The following is a 14,895-nucleotide window of genomic DNA, read 5'->3' as shown; positions in this document are numbered from 1 at the left end:
GAATTGACCCAATATCGATCAAATTTCAATTATATCATCATTAAAATCATTAATCGTAGCATTAAATAACTTTATTAAAACCTAATTAGACTTATTTTACTATCATAAATATATGAAACATATAAAAGAAGCATTAAATACATAATTTTGATCCAATGTAGGTCAAATTATGATGAAATCATGATTAGATACACTAATCACATGATTAACATAGTTAATTACCCACTAATTACTTCTCTTTCAACACTATAAACATGTCAAACACCTTAATAGGTATTAAAGACATTGAATTAACCCAATATCGATCAAATTTTGATTAAATCATCATTAGATACACTAATCATACGATTAACATAGTTAATTACTCACTAATTACTTCTCTTTCAACACTATTAACATGTTAAACACCCTAATAGGCATTAAAGACATTGAATTGACCTAATATCGATCAAATTTCAATTAAATCATCATTAAAATCACTAATCACAGCATTAAATAACTTTACTAAAACCTAATTAAACCTATGATGCCATCACAAACACATGATCCAATATATAATATATATGAAATATAAACATTTGACCTATTAAGTGTCTAATTTTGAATAAATCAATATTAAACATACTAATCATAACATTAAATACTTTAATTACTCCCTAATTAATACTATTCTACCACCAAAAACATATCAAACAACATAGTAGACATTAAGTTATACATCACATAAAATATGCTTAATTATCTCATAAATCAATAAAAATCTAAAAAGAGAATGCATACCTCTTGATTAAGAAGTTCTTCTTCCTAAGTCTTTCAAATTAGCCTCCTAAATTTGAATCAATCCACAAATCGTTGCTTTGTTGAGTTTACGATAGTGAAAATATGAAAAAAAATGAGTTTGAAAGAGTTAATGAGAGTGAAAGAGTGAAATAGATTGAAATAGGAGGGAGGAAATGATTTAAAAAGCCTTGAGGAGGGCTCCAATGGTCAAATTGACCGTTGGAGCACTATTTCAGCTAGTAATGGTCGGTTTCGATCATTATCGCCTGGTACAACCCTATATCGTCCAATACGGGGCTATATCATTGATACCACCCAGTAACGGGCGGTTCGTGTACCAAGCGGTACGGTATGGTTTTAAAAGCATTGCTCTTAAGTTTCTTTTCATATATTCAGTTCTAGTCGTACTAAGACTAAAATCCTTAGTTTCTAATATTTATCTTCATAACTTAAGTTCTGTAATAATGTCAACTAAACGGCAATCAGAAAATATAATCAATGAGCAACAAATATAAGGAAGTTTGTCCTGAATATGCCTAGTCATCCATTTGAGGCATTAAAAAATGAAAACATAAAATGGATCTTTGATGTAAGCCTATAGTGACAGAGAGCTTGCTAAAAACTTAAGTTCTTAGTTTGCTAAAAACTAAAGACTAAAATCCTTAGTTTCTAATATTTATCTTCATAACTTAAGTTCTGTAATAATATCAACTAAACTGCACTCAGAAAATATTATCAATGAACAACAAATATAAGGAAGTTTATCCTGAATATGCCTAGTCATCCATTACAGGCATTAAAAAAATGAAAACATAAAATGGATATTTGACGTAAGCCTATAGTGACAGAGAGCTTGCTAAAAACTACCTAATATGCTTAATCTTAGCATTGCTTACTCTAAAATGCTTAGCTACCAACTCCTGCCCTTGTAGCTCCTTACTAGACTTTTCTTGCTTCTTTATGAATTGGATAACATTATTTGTAAAAATACCTTATGAAAATTTGCCCATGAAAGTATTATGAAATTAAGATATCATGTTTGCAACTTGTGAAGTTTGTATCATTTTAAGTTTCCCCCTAAAGAGTTATATACTTTCCATATAAAACTAAAAATTACCTTTACTTCATTATGATAGATTTGCGAGGATGTCCCCGAAGAGCTTGATGTGGATGTTCCAGGATTATCTGAACGCCCCATCAATATTTTTATGCCAAGATTGCTGCAGGTAGTTTTACCTTTTAATTCACCTTAATTTGTTTTCTTTTGTATACTATGGTTTTCTTTAGTGACTGGGACCTTACAGTCAGCAAAAAAAATGTTTCTTTCTTGTCTCTGGTTCAGTTCTTCCAGTCTCCACATGCCATATTGAGAAAGCTATCGTTGGGCTCTATCAATCAATTTATTGTAGTCATGCCTGCAGTAAGTAGAAGATAACATTAAAGTTGTTTTAAGCCTTTGCAAAACTAAATTATTGTCTTCTTGATGTAATCTAAATCCTTATGCAGGCCTTGTTTATGTCCATGGATCAGTACCTTCAGGGTTTATTTCATCTTGCTAAGGACCCTTCTGCAGAAGTGCGAAAACTGGTCTGTTACTTGACTTTTAACTTTCTTAATGTTTTTGTTTATTTTTCATCAAGTTTTATACTATTGACTCATGGATTATGAGTTTCGGAAGTGCAGAATTTAGTAACGGTTGGATTTTGGATGAATCATATTGATGACATTATTGTTGACAAAAAAATTAAAAATTTCACACTGATATTTGTCTTTAGAGCAGATTTTGCTGTTATTTTTCATTTTTTTTGACACACTATTCATTGATGATATAGAATTATTTGTTACCTTTAACATTGTCATCTTGCTTTCTGATCTGTAATTATTTCCTATGGTACATAGGTCTGTTCTGCCTTTGTCCAACTAATAGAAGTTCGACCATCATTCCTGGAGGTATGTGAAACTTTTTGCTTAATTGTAAGGTCTTTTTGCTGTTGCGTCCATGGATTCCCATGTTGGTTTTACTGCCCTCTCTTGGTTGGGCACTGAGATATGGGCATGGTGCAGAATGCCGACATATTGGTTGGCATACCTGCTGGCACAATCCTATTGTTGTACACATTGAGACAAGGTTCTGAATACCGTACCATACCGATGTATCGATCAGCTGTCTGTACGGTATATACCGAGCTGTACCAAATGTATCAAAACATGATACACTAAGGTGTACCGATGTACCGCCCGAACCTGCCCTCTATTGGACCGGTATGTATTACTCGTATCGAGCGGTATGGTACAGTGTTGTAAACCATGCATTGAGATATGAAGCATGATTATCCAGGCTTTGCTACAGCCTGCAGCAAATCATGAATTTGTCCCTATTTTGGTTTCTCTGGTAAGCAGTACTGCAAGATCTTCAAGTTTTCCATGCTTATAAAATTAATGAGCTAAATTTATATTAGTTTCCAATATTTGGTACATTGGACTCATACTTCCAATTAGAGACTCCAAATATATATAAGCTTGCTAGTGCATGTTGTTGTTTTCTTTTTGTTGATTATGTCTCTAAGTAATAATTGACCTGGATATTGCAGCCCCATTTGAGAAATGTAATCGAGTATCTCTTGCAAGCCAATAAGGACCCTGATGATGAAGTTTCTCTCGAAGCTTGTGAATTTTGGTATGTTCAGTGGGTTTTGTACTGTGTGACTGTGAGCTAGCAAAATGCATCTGGCTTTTCATTATCCATGGATGACACACGAGCTTCTTATTAATTATCTGTTATCAATATTTTTGCTGCAAATGGAAAAAAGGAAATTGACTTGCACTTGAAGTCATCTTTGAAGTCAATTGCCAATGTGATATATTCTTGTGTACATTCACTCAAGGTATACAGTTTCGAATAATACTGCCCGGTACGGGCAGTACGTATCGGTCCGATAATATACCGGTACGCAGACTGCTTGCTACCGGGCGGAATGCTTAACATCGCCCCGTATTAGACGATACATGATTATATCGGGCGGTAACGATTGAAATTTCGACTGTTACCACCCGGCACAGCTCAGTAACGGTCGATTTCGACCGTTACCGCGTAGTAACAGTGCTCCAACGGTCAAATTGACCATTGGAGCCCTTTCTTATAGGTTTTTAAACTCTTATTCTCCCCTATTTTACTCTTATACTCTCTTAAACTATCGCATAACTCTTTTTTTCTCACATTTGTACTCTTCTAAACTCTACAAAACAATGATTTATGAATTGAATCGAGGTTAATTTGGGAAGATTAAGAGGAAGAACTTTCTAATCAAGAAGTATGCATTCTCTTTCTTTAATTAGAAGTATGTATTCTTTTTTTTTATTTTCAGATATTTTCGGATAATTTTACACCTAAATTAGGTGTACCGATCGGTATACCCTGGCATACCACTCGGTACATGGTACCATACCGTACCAAGCCAAGCTCGAAACACCGGTACGGTATGGTATTTCAATCCTTGCATTCACTTACTGTTTTTGTTGTAATAAACCAAAAATTACTTACAAGCAACCAAGGGGATTTACCTTTTCTTTTTTAGCTATTGCTGTTGTCTGATTTGGTTAGGTAAACAGCATTGATGCTCAACTGTTTTTTTTTCTCCTTTTTGTTTTTTTACTTTTTTTGCTTCAAGTGATTTATAGTTCACTTGTAATTTTGGACTTGAGTTATGTGCCTTCAGGGATTGTGCACAAACAGATTTCTTAGTGTTTGCTGATCTATTTTTACCTTTTGGAAGAGAAAATGAGATTATGTTGACTGGTTGGCACAAGTTTAAGATAAGGCACTATATCCACGAATATATATTGATTATGTGCTTGGATTTGAATTTCCTTTGTGCATCTTTCGCTTTGTAGATCTAAATTATGACCAAGTTATATGTTATTCTTCAAGCATAAGGAAGAGAAAAAAAATTGGCTGGTTCTGACTTTTCATGATTCTGGTGTTTCAGGTCTGCGTATTGTGATGGTACTTTGCCTCCAGATTCCTTAAGAGAGTATTTGCCACGCTTGATTCCAGTATATCTTGTGTTCCTATCAGCAGACAATTCAAAAATGTATTTCTATTTTGCTTTAGTAATGGTTATGCTTTACGCAAAAAATTCTGTAGGTATTAATGTTGAATATGGCCTATGCTGATGATGATGAGACACTTTTTGATGCCGAGGTGTGCTTCATTTTATATTGTGGTTCAGTTAGTGGTGCTTGTTCTGTGTTTTCGTTGAACTCCTGTGTGGTAAATTGGATTCCTAATATTGTCTTTTTGCTTGTAGGAAGATGAGTCGTTTCCAGATAGAGATCAGGTATTTATTTTCCGTTGAGAGGATTTGCACAACTTGGTAGTGCTATTTGATAGTTGGTTGTTTGTCATTGAATTTTAAACTCCCATTGACTTGTTTGTAAATGATATGAAATTGTCTTCTTAACAGGATCTGAAGCCTCGTTTTCATTCATCACGCTTCCATGGATCTGATAATATGGAAGATGTATCTTCTCAAGCTTGTGGTTTTCATGTTTCGTACTCTATTTTGTCATACTCTACAGCCACCACCAGTGTTATATGGATGCAGATGGAAATTACTGCCATTTGATTCCTATGTTTTTAATCAACATTTTCTGAGTTTTATTTTGTTGCTGTTGTCGACAGGACGAGGATACAGTCAACACTTGGAATTTGAGGAAATGTAGCGCAGCTGGACTAGATATCCTTTCAAATGTTTTTGGAGAAGAAATTCTTCCAACTTTGATGCCTTTGATTCAGGTAATCACATAATTTATCTATGCATTAGCTGGTTATTGGAAAAGAGCATTTGATTCAGTTTGGGCTGATATGTGATCCACAACGCTGCAAAATGGAAAAAGGGAAGTAAGTTAGATAAAGCAGAATACCAGATCATTTGAAAAAGCAAAAGCAAATTTTACAAAACAACAGACATAAATAAGCCCATGGAGATTGTGGCTTGTTATTATTGCAACTCTGATAAGTCTATCTATTTAAATATAATCACAAAAAATTAAGCATTCTCAGCCAATATCAGATAGCACTAAAAGGGTTTGAATTGTAGGTGAAGTTTGATGCTTTGTACTTGAGAATTGTAGCTGGTAGATGCCCCCTAACAAAATTATGCCCAATGTGCTTTAATTTTCTCATGGAGAAATTAATATCTAAACCCAAACAAATCTTGGAAAAGGTTAGGGCTACATTAGCCCAATAAGATGCCTTTCCTCCATGGCAGTAGTATGAGAGCATAATTGTGAATTAAAGAACTAAAGATCAAGTCAAGGGCTTAGTCGTGCCTGGGCCATTGGTTGGACTAGCCTTCTTTTCTAGGTTCAATGATTTGGTGAGGAGATCTGCAGCTGGGATGATGAAAGTGGTGACAGGGAATCACTTTGATGCAGTCCCACTTGGTAGAGAAGTCGGGAGTCAGTGATTCACTTATCTAAATTTCATAGAGGAGGTACAGAGGTAGGTTTCCACCCAACAAATGCATTTAGAGACAAAGCCCCCAGCTTTAAACACACCTAAGATTAAGTGCCAACAAACCTTATCAAATGCCTTCTTGAAGTGGTCTTCTGTATGATCTTTTGTGTAGAGGTGAATCTTTTTGTGAGTTGTCATGAAACAATTCACAAGGTCTCTACGGTCGATGAATGTTGATTGGTTAGGACGAATCAAGTTCACCAGGGGACAACTAATTTGCTGTCCAGCTTTGCAGAATTTTATGGTTGTAGTTAAATAGGTCAATTGATCTAAGTTGGCTCACATTGATATCTTCATTCTCAAGTATAATGACTGGATTAAATTTCTAGATCAAGTTAAATTTTTGAGAGATTTGCTGAAAGATGTATAGGCGGCTTATTTAATAAGATCTCAAAACCAAGATTCTCAATTTTGATGTACCAAGTCCTGCTCGTTACGGTACGCCCAAAAAGAGTTAAAAAACCTTCAAAAATACCTAGAGGTAACAGTTCAAAAATATCGAGGCATACCGATCGGTATGCCTCGATAATGGTTGAAATCTGAGGCGTACCAACCGGTACACCTTGGTAACGGTCAAAATTCGAGGCGTATCAACCAGTTCATCTCGGTTATGGTCAGATTTTGATCGTTATTGCTTGGTACAGACCCCATATCGCTTGATATGGGATCAAAACACTTGTACTGCTCGGTAGAGGGCGGTCCACGTATCAATATCCTCTTGGACCGGTATGTACCACCCATACCGGGCAGTACACATCGAAATTGAGAACCCTGCTCAAAACTATTAGATCACAAAGCTCCTGTAAAAAACCCATACAGAAGCCATCAGACCTAGGGAAAATATGGTTTTCTTGAGAATGACATTTTGAGATTAGCTAGAGATCTGGATTAGTTTGAGGTATTCTGACCCAATCAAGGGATGTGTAATAGAAAACTTATAGAAAGTAAGAACTAACTTTTGGATTTCTATGGGTTTTTCACACATCCATTTCCATCCTCGATTAAGGAATTGAAATTAGACCTCTGCCATTTAGCAATAGCATGAAAGTATTTAATATATTTATCCCTTCTGATGGGGAAACTCTTAACAAGGTAAGACCTCATAGTTGACCAAGTGAACTTCCTTCATGAGATATGAAGCTCGATAAAGTTGTTTCCAGTGAAATCATTATAATTCCCCAATTCCAGTGATGAAGTTGGGTCCAAGCTCCTTTCAAAGAGGAATTGGATGATGTTGAAGTCACTTCAAATACTTTGAAACTGGAAGGACTAGTTTCTAATAGAGAACTAGACCTAGATCTAGTGAAGGTCCATTCTTTTAGTCTTGGGAAATTTGAATAATTTGATAGTTCAGTAGATAATTAGTCATTGATACAATGATCAGTAGAAGGTTAATTTTTCCCATTCAATGAAAATACCACCAGAGGGTCTCATAGTGAATTCAGTCTTAGCTCCTAGCACAGATATATTAAAGTAAAGAGTCACGAGTCTTGGAGTTTTGATTCTTGTAAATAAAAGATTGATGATCTTCATATTGCCTGAAGAACATATCATGCTTCGTCACTATACAATGAGATGACTTTTAACGGTATTTGGCCAAAATAGCCAAAGGCTGCATCATACAGCTTTAGAATCTTATGTGTAACTTATAATTCTATCAGGATACAGTTATTGGAACTTTTAATGTTTCCACAGCATGCATTAGTGAATAATCATATAAGCATTAATATACATGGAAGTTAATAACTGATCCTTCAGAAGTTGTTTATTTCTAATAATTTGCATGCACTTGTATACTTCTGACATTTGCAGCAAAAGTTATCAGCTACAAGTGACTCTAATTGGAAGGAGAGGGAAGCTGCTGTTTTGGCTATTGGGGCCATTGCAGAGGGATGCATTAATGGACTTTATCCCCATCTTCCTGAGGTACATTTTTCTAGCTAGCTAACGAGGTTTTACACTATTCAGCCATATTCAAATAAACAAAATGTTATTTAATGTTATTGCTTCTTAATCTGGTTTTGTCTCAACTTCTTGTGCTTTAATTAATGCTAGAAAGATATTAGCAGTTGGGAATCTTCATGTTAGGCGTCATGGCTGATTTTTTTTAATGGTATAACCAAGTTTTAGCCTGCTATAAAATTTAGCTTGTCATTACTTTTATGTAAAAACTTTTAGATTTCTTGCTTGATCAGTATAGTCTTCTAGGAAACAGTGGAAATGACATGCAGGCAACTAGTATGTCCTATATAACTGTTATTTTCAGATGATGCCAGTTATAATTATAAGTTTATAACTCTGCTTGATAACTAAGCATTTGGTTGATAAGACCAGCTTGTATTCCTATTGTGTTAGTTTGTTTAATACTTTAATTATCTCAACTTGAGATTCTCTAGGCAGATGAAATGATAGTGAGAGGCACAAACAAGGCTAGCAATCAACCTCTTCAAGCTACTATGTCCTTATGTGAAGCAATGGTTACCAGGAGATATGATGTGGAACTTGTCACTGAAATATAATGATACTACTGTTGCCATATCAAAATATTTATTTGTTTTGCTGACTTTGCAATGAATCTGGTGGATTTCCTTGTGATCTATGGGATGCATCTCACTATCTCTATATTTTAAGATTCCATGGATGAGGATAAAAAGAACTAGCAAAATACTATTCATTGACTTCAATCCAATAAAAAGAACTTATTACACCACTAGCCACAACTAGTTTAGTTAGAAAATATCATCAACAATATCTTAAACATTGGTCTGGTAGTGGTGTATTAGACTCATTTACCAAAGGTTGAGAGCTCGAAATCTGATCCATCATATTTTTATATCTAAAACATTGATTTGGTGATGACGTGCCAGATCCTCTTATCAAAAGTTGAGAGTTTGAAACTTCATCCGATATATTTTTTTGGAAGGTGTTAGCTATCATAGCTGGTAGAGATTTTGACAGTTTATCGCAAGGATTGGACTCGAATCCTGCCTTCATCACTTACCCTTTGCAAAAAAATATTATTAGCAGAGGAATTTCTTGTGTGTTAATGGCAGATGGCTAGATGTTAGCAACAATGTTCTCGATCATCTCAGAATCTGCGGTCTCATATATATTTTGCATCAGCGGTCAAGAGAGAAGATAATGTGATTGGAATTGCTCCATGTTTCAAAGATATTCTTTTGCATGTTGACTTGAAAAGCAGTTTTCAAGTGACCCTGAGCAGAAGAGCTTACAAAATACTTTCACCATGTAATGAAGGACAATCATATGAATATTAGCATGAAATATCTTTTCTCAATTGCAGTACTATAACTCGAGTCGATGAATTAGTTGTAATTTTGTAAATTATCACAGATGTTTCTTTTGGAGTAGTTGATGAATTAGTTGTAATTTTGTAAATTATCATTTGCATCATGTAGCTATTTGGTGGCTTGGCTGTAGTTGTTACATGCATTTGACACACCTAAACTCATTGAAGTCCTTGTTATAAGCATAATCAGACTAAATAAAAGAGTCAAAGACTAAAGCATGAAAGCTACTTCTCTTTTCCTTATTTAGGGATGGGAGTTAGAAGGAAGGTACATTGTAATCAGCTGCTCACTTACGTGTTTATACTAGAGTCTATTGTGAAATAGACAAATGGCAGGGAAACTAAAGACAGAATGTGGATGACCTGCATCAACCTACTGTCTTTTATGTCCAGAACATTATGTCTCATTATGTTTCTTCAAGTTGCATACTTATGCCTGTTTTTGGATGTTTTAGGCTTTTAGCAGCTGTGACAATTAAATAATTGCTTGTTTGGTTGTGGGACTTGAGTGAAAAATCTCTCAAGTTCAACTTTTTTTAGTATGGCTTGCTTATGTTAGTGTTAACTCATAGAATTTTGAAGTATTTTCCAGTTACACATGGTATTGTGCTTTTCTGTTATGTAATGTCAGACACATAATGGTGTCATATCTTTGTAAATCTGAACTGCAATTCATCTTAGAGACTTTTTTTCCCCTATATTTGAATAACCGATGTGCTGTTGTTATTCTGTTTACAGATTATTGCATTTCTCATTCCACTTCTGGATGATAAATTTCCACTTATACGGAGCATCACTTGTTGGACACTTTCTCGTTTTAGCAAGTTCATAGTTCAGGTACAGCTTACTCCAGCTTTATTGGATACCTTTGACAAATGACCTCCTTTTTCCTTTAACTTTCTTTTGGATTAGTGTCAGTGCCAGATCAATTTGTTTGATTCATTGTTAATCACAGTGGATCCACTCCATCCAATTAGTGTCAATGCCAGATCAATTTGTTTGACACTAATAATCAATACTATTTGCTTTATGAGGATTGAGTTAGCTGTAAGAATCATTGTCCCCAAATGTGGACTATGAGAACATATCTCCAAGGGCTAAACATGAGAAGTAGAAAAATAAAAAATGCAAAGCCAACAATTTTCAGAACACACATGGAAAATTTGTTGATTATTAGGGATCTCGTTGCTTAAAAACAATATATAAATCATGAAACTCTCACAACAAAAAGAAATGAGAATATCCACATAAGGCAAATTGATCAAATGTGTCGCCACATGTGAAATTCCTGTTATCTGCCTTTGTTGTGGATAGATTGTTTAATTGCACTTCAGACCATTCTACTTCTTGTTCCTAGAACATCCCACTGACTAGAGTGGCTTGAATCACAATTTCCTCATATCATTTTCATTAGTGCCTAAAAAAAATCTCAAATATATTCCATCACCGAAGTTCTAGCACTAAAGACTTGAACGTCAATTATATTAGATCCATTACAATTATATAATTCGAATGATATGACCAAATGAAAAGGCTTTCAACCAAGGATTTTAGTTTTACTACCACCATTTGGGGCAAGGTCCATGCCAATCAGCACAGGCCATGCACAGTGTTAAGGGTGTGTTGGAACAACCTTCACATGACACATAGCCTCATTCCAGTACAATACATGTCATGACCCAAGTCTAATGGGCTAACTGGCCTATAACTCCATTTGGTCCAAACCATTGACCAAAATGCTTAAGTTGGAGTTGTCGTAATACACTCATCAAACCCTTATAACCCAATCTTAGTCTTTGCCCACTTTCGATGTGGGACTAATTGGGTGTGTTACAATTTTCCCCACTCAATTAGCTTGATGTCCTCATCTTCTATGACTCCATCCATGGGTAGCCCTTTCCTACTCGAACCCTCTCACCATGCCCAAATACTAGGTCGACTTTGATGCCAAAATGTCACGAGCCCTCTCACTATGCCCAAATACTAGGTCGGCTCTAATACTAAAATGTCACGAGCCCTCTCACCATGCCCAAATACTAGGTCGGCTTAGATACCAAAATGTCACGACTTGAGTCTGATGGGTTAACTGACAAGTAACTCCATTTTGGTCCAAACCACCGATCAAAATGCTTAAGCTGGAGTTATCGTAGTACACTCATCAGACCCTTATAAGCCAATCTTAGTCTTTGCCCACTTCCGACGTGGGACTAATTGGGGGTGTTACAATATACTTCTTGATTTTGCTTTCAGCGAGGAATGATTGGAAGTTATCTTTTTTCTGGTAGTGAGTTCAATAGTTAATTTTGCATATTTGTGTTGCTTACGATTTTTCTTTCTTATCTTCTTTCAAGATTGAAACAAGCATGTGTACACCTTGTTTATGTTTCCTTGCTAATGCAGAGTATTGGTCACAAAGATGGTTATGAACAATTTGACAAAGTACTAACAGGACTCCTCAGAAGGATATTGGACACCAACAAACGTGTGCAAGAGGCTGCATGCTCTGCTTTTGCGACACTTGAAGAGGTTATTGTTGAGCTTGTAGGTTGATGACCTTGTTTAAATTCTTTTCTTTACCGCTGAGTCTTACTCCTGGCAGGAGGCAGCAGATGAATTGGCCCCACGTTTGGAAATCATTTTGCATCATCTGTTATGTGCCTATGGAAAATATCAGGTTTCTTCTGATGCTAATGATTAGTTTAGAAATTGTCATGGGTGGAATTTGTTCAAAAGATGTTGTATGTAGTGGATGTTCTTTCCCATTCACTGTATATTTATTTTCTTTATATAGAGACGAAACCTACGAATTCTTTATGATGCCATTGGTACTCTAGCAGATGCAGTGGGTTCAGAGCTCAATCAGGTTTTATAATTTTCTGCAGTATTAAGCCTGTTTTTTCTGTATCATTTCCTTGTCACAGAGATTTTGAGTTGAATTGAGGAATAGCATCTTCATATTGTGTCTTTATGGATAGATCATATCCGCATGCTAATTTGATATGATGCTAATCTGCAGCCAAAATACCTTGACATATTGATGCCTCCATTGATCACCAAGTGGCAACAACTATCAAACTCTGACAAAGATCTATTCCCATTGCTTGAATGTTTTACATCCATTTCACAGGTATGTTTTGCATATTTTTTAGTTTTCTTAATCTCATCATGACTTGAACAATCTCTTGATCCATCCTGTGAAAGTCTCGAGGCTGAAAAGACATGCATCTGTTGTTAATGTTTCATAGTTCATATATTATGTCAAATTACATGGACATACTGAACCTTTGACGGGAAGCAACCACTATTTCATATGGCATATTTAATCTGTAGTTTGGGAAATTGGTCAGTTCCTAAATGAGTAGTTTCAACTTTCAACTCCTTTGTAGTTTTGCCTGACCACTTCTTTTAGTGAAGCAAATAATCATGGCTAGGGAACAATAATATAATCTGTTGAAAAGTTACTGTTTTTAACTTTTTATAAATAGCTACCTAATGTTTAAAGTTGGATATTAATACCGAAAAGTTCGCTTCCTCAGGACTCCAACATATAATGATACAGATTTGGTTCCAAAATAAGGTATTCACTGGTCAACCTATTTCGGGTGGTACACAGGAAAAAGCTATCCAAAATAACTCATTTCCTGTGTACCGGTGGATACAATACTCTAATTAAGCTATCTTGGATGTTGTTATAAAATGAGAGGAAAAAAAAAGTTGGTAACACTACCAATTCAAGCACATAAAACATGATGTAAAATATTTATCACTCATTAATATGCATGGTGCTTCATCTTAGTCCCATTATGAACTTACACTCATTAGCATGGATGCTACAAGTCTTTTTTTTTCCATTATATCAAGCACATTCGTTGGTGCAAAAGTCGTTTTTGAGAATGAAGATTTTCATTTGCATCCCTTGTAGAACTCTGACAAGATTTATCAACATGTCTTTCACGGTTTCACCTACTTTGATAGAAGACATTCTTGTTAAATGCTCATTAGACTTGTACCAAAATATTGAAAACCTCATTAGCTTTAATATATTATTAATATAGAAATATAATGATAAATACAAGCCATAAGATCGAAAAAACTGGAAATCGAACTTTTGACCGACCCAATTTACTTATTGGATCGAGTATGTTATAAAACTGAATGAACTGAGTGACCTAGCTGGTTTTTGGATAAACTAAATGAATCGGTCAGGTTAATAAATAAAACTGATCCGTTTTTGTAAGTATAACTAAAATTGCTTAAGTACTCTTAACTTAAATCTGTTTTGTTATTTGTTTAGGATGATATTTATGTCAATTTTGAAATTAGAGTTAACGTGAGAAAGAAAATGGCCTCTTTCATGTAATTGCTTCTAAAAGATCACTCAGTTTTCTAAGGATTGCAATTCAAGCCTGTATCGGTGTATCGAGCCTTGCTTAGTACTATACATACTAAGGCGTAGTAATGGTATGCCCAAAATCATCAAAAAAATCTCCAAAAAAATCAGAGAAATAAAAAAAGTTAGATTAGGGTTTTTAAGTTAGAAATAAATATAAATTTAGTATAATTTTAGCAAAAATAATATAAATTAAGAAAGAATATTGTCATATATCTTTTTCGGACTTTGAGGAGTAGCTTTGTGGTATGTTCCGGATCGTCCTTCCATTAATATTGAATTATCTACAAAAAAATTATTTGAATTGTTAGATTATTTTTATACAACTTAAACTTTAAGATTCAAATGAATTAAGTAATTAATTGATGGATATATCTAATTCTATCACAAAAAAGAATGACAAGATTTCACGGTTAGTGGATCGGGGTCCTCGATCCTTTATATATGTATATCAATATGATATGTTTGTCGGATTCAATCCTAAAATTGATCCTACAACATAGTGTACTGATACACCTTATGCCATTGGTCTATCAATGTGGTAATAGTCATTGTCTGATCGTCATGAACCACATGTGTTCGAGTCGGCTCTTGAGGCAAGGACGAACATGGCATGTATAAGAGCGGAGCATAGATAGTGTCAAAACTTCTACTTTCGCTATTGATTTACTGCTCCGTATCGTAAGATCGATCATCATACTATTGCTCGGAGAAGTATGACCAACTATCATTGTACTATTATTGGCTGTAAAATTCTCCACAATACAATGGTTGCGAAAATGATGAGTTCCACTCTATGTCTATGTTGTGTAGACTTTGTCGCATCTACTCAAATCGTAATTTCGTTAAGTTTAGGAGAGTAAAAATGTGAGAATAAGAGAGAGATGTGAGCGAAAA

At 34.9% G+C, this 14,895-nt stretch overlaps 1 protein-coding gene across 4 annotated transcripts in view; it reads left to right on the top strand.

Moving 5' to 3' along the window:
- Nucleotides 1–14,895, top strand: part of LOC135620340 (transportin-1-like) — a 38,006-nt gene that overhangs the window by 8,737 nt on the left and 14,374 nt on the right. For 3 of the 4 annotated variants that reach the window (XR_010489694.1, XM_065123241.1, XM_065123239.1), the window contains exons 3-18: nucleotides 1,917–2,006; nucleotides 2,123–2,200; nucleotides 2,287–2,367; nucleotides 2,680–2,730; nucleotides 3,372–3,457; nucleotides 4,767–4,833; nucleotides 4,925–4,981; nucleotides 5,088–5,117; nucleotides 5,244–5,327; nucleotides 5,462–5,575; nucleotides 8,111–8,224; nucleotides 10,347–10,445; nucleotides 12,009–12,134; nucleotides 12,208–12,282; nucleotides 12,400–12,471; nucleotides 12,625–12,735. Coding sequence is in view for 3 of the 4 variants with exons in the window: in XM_065123241.1 (XP_064979313.1) it covers nucleotides 1,917–2,006; nucleotides 2,123–2,200; nucleotides 2,287–2,367; nucleotides 2,680–2,730; nucleotides 3,372–3,457; nucleotides 4,767–4,833; nucleotides 4,925–4,981; nucleotides 5,088–5,117; nucleotides 5,244–5,327; nucleotides 5,462–5,575; nucleotides 8,111–8,224; nucleotides 10,347–10,445; nucleotides 12,009–12,134; nucleotides 12,208–12,282; nucleotides 12,400–12,471; nucleotides 12,625–12,735 (1,335 nt within the window). In the remaining variant the exon portion in view is untranslated. The remainder of the gene's footprint in view (nucleotides 1–1,916; nucleotides 2,007–2,122; nucleotides 2,201–2,286; nucleotides 2,368–2,679; nucleotides 2,731–3,371; nucleotides 3,458–4,766; nucleotides 4,834–4,924; nucleotides 4,982–5,087; nucleotides 5,118–5,243; nucleotides 5,328–5,461; nucleotides 5,576–8,110; nucleotides 8,225–10,346; nucleotides 10,446–12,008; nucleotides 12,135–12,207; nucleotides 12,283–12,399; nucleotides 12,472–12,624; nucleotides 12,736–14,895) is intronic. The other variant, XM_065123240.1, reaches the window with a different exon arrangement.

The sequence above is a fragment of the Musa acuminata genome, chromosome BXJ2-8, assembly GCF_036884655.1.
Source record: "Musa acuminata AAA Group cultivar baxijiao chromosome BXJ2-8, Cavendish_Baxijiao_AAA, whole genome shotgun sequence".
NCBI lineage: Eukaryota > Viridiplantae > Streptophyta > Magnoliopsida > Zingiberales > Musaceae > Musa > Musa acuminata.
Note: the sequence above shows the minus strand (reverse complement) of the source record. Positions and strands in the feature narration are given on the sequence as shown.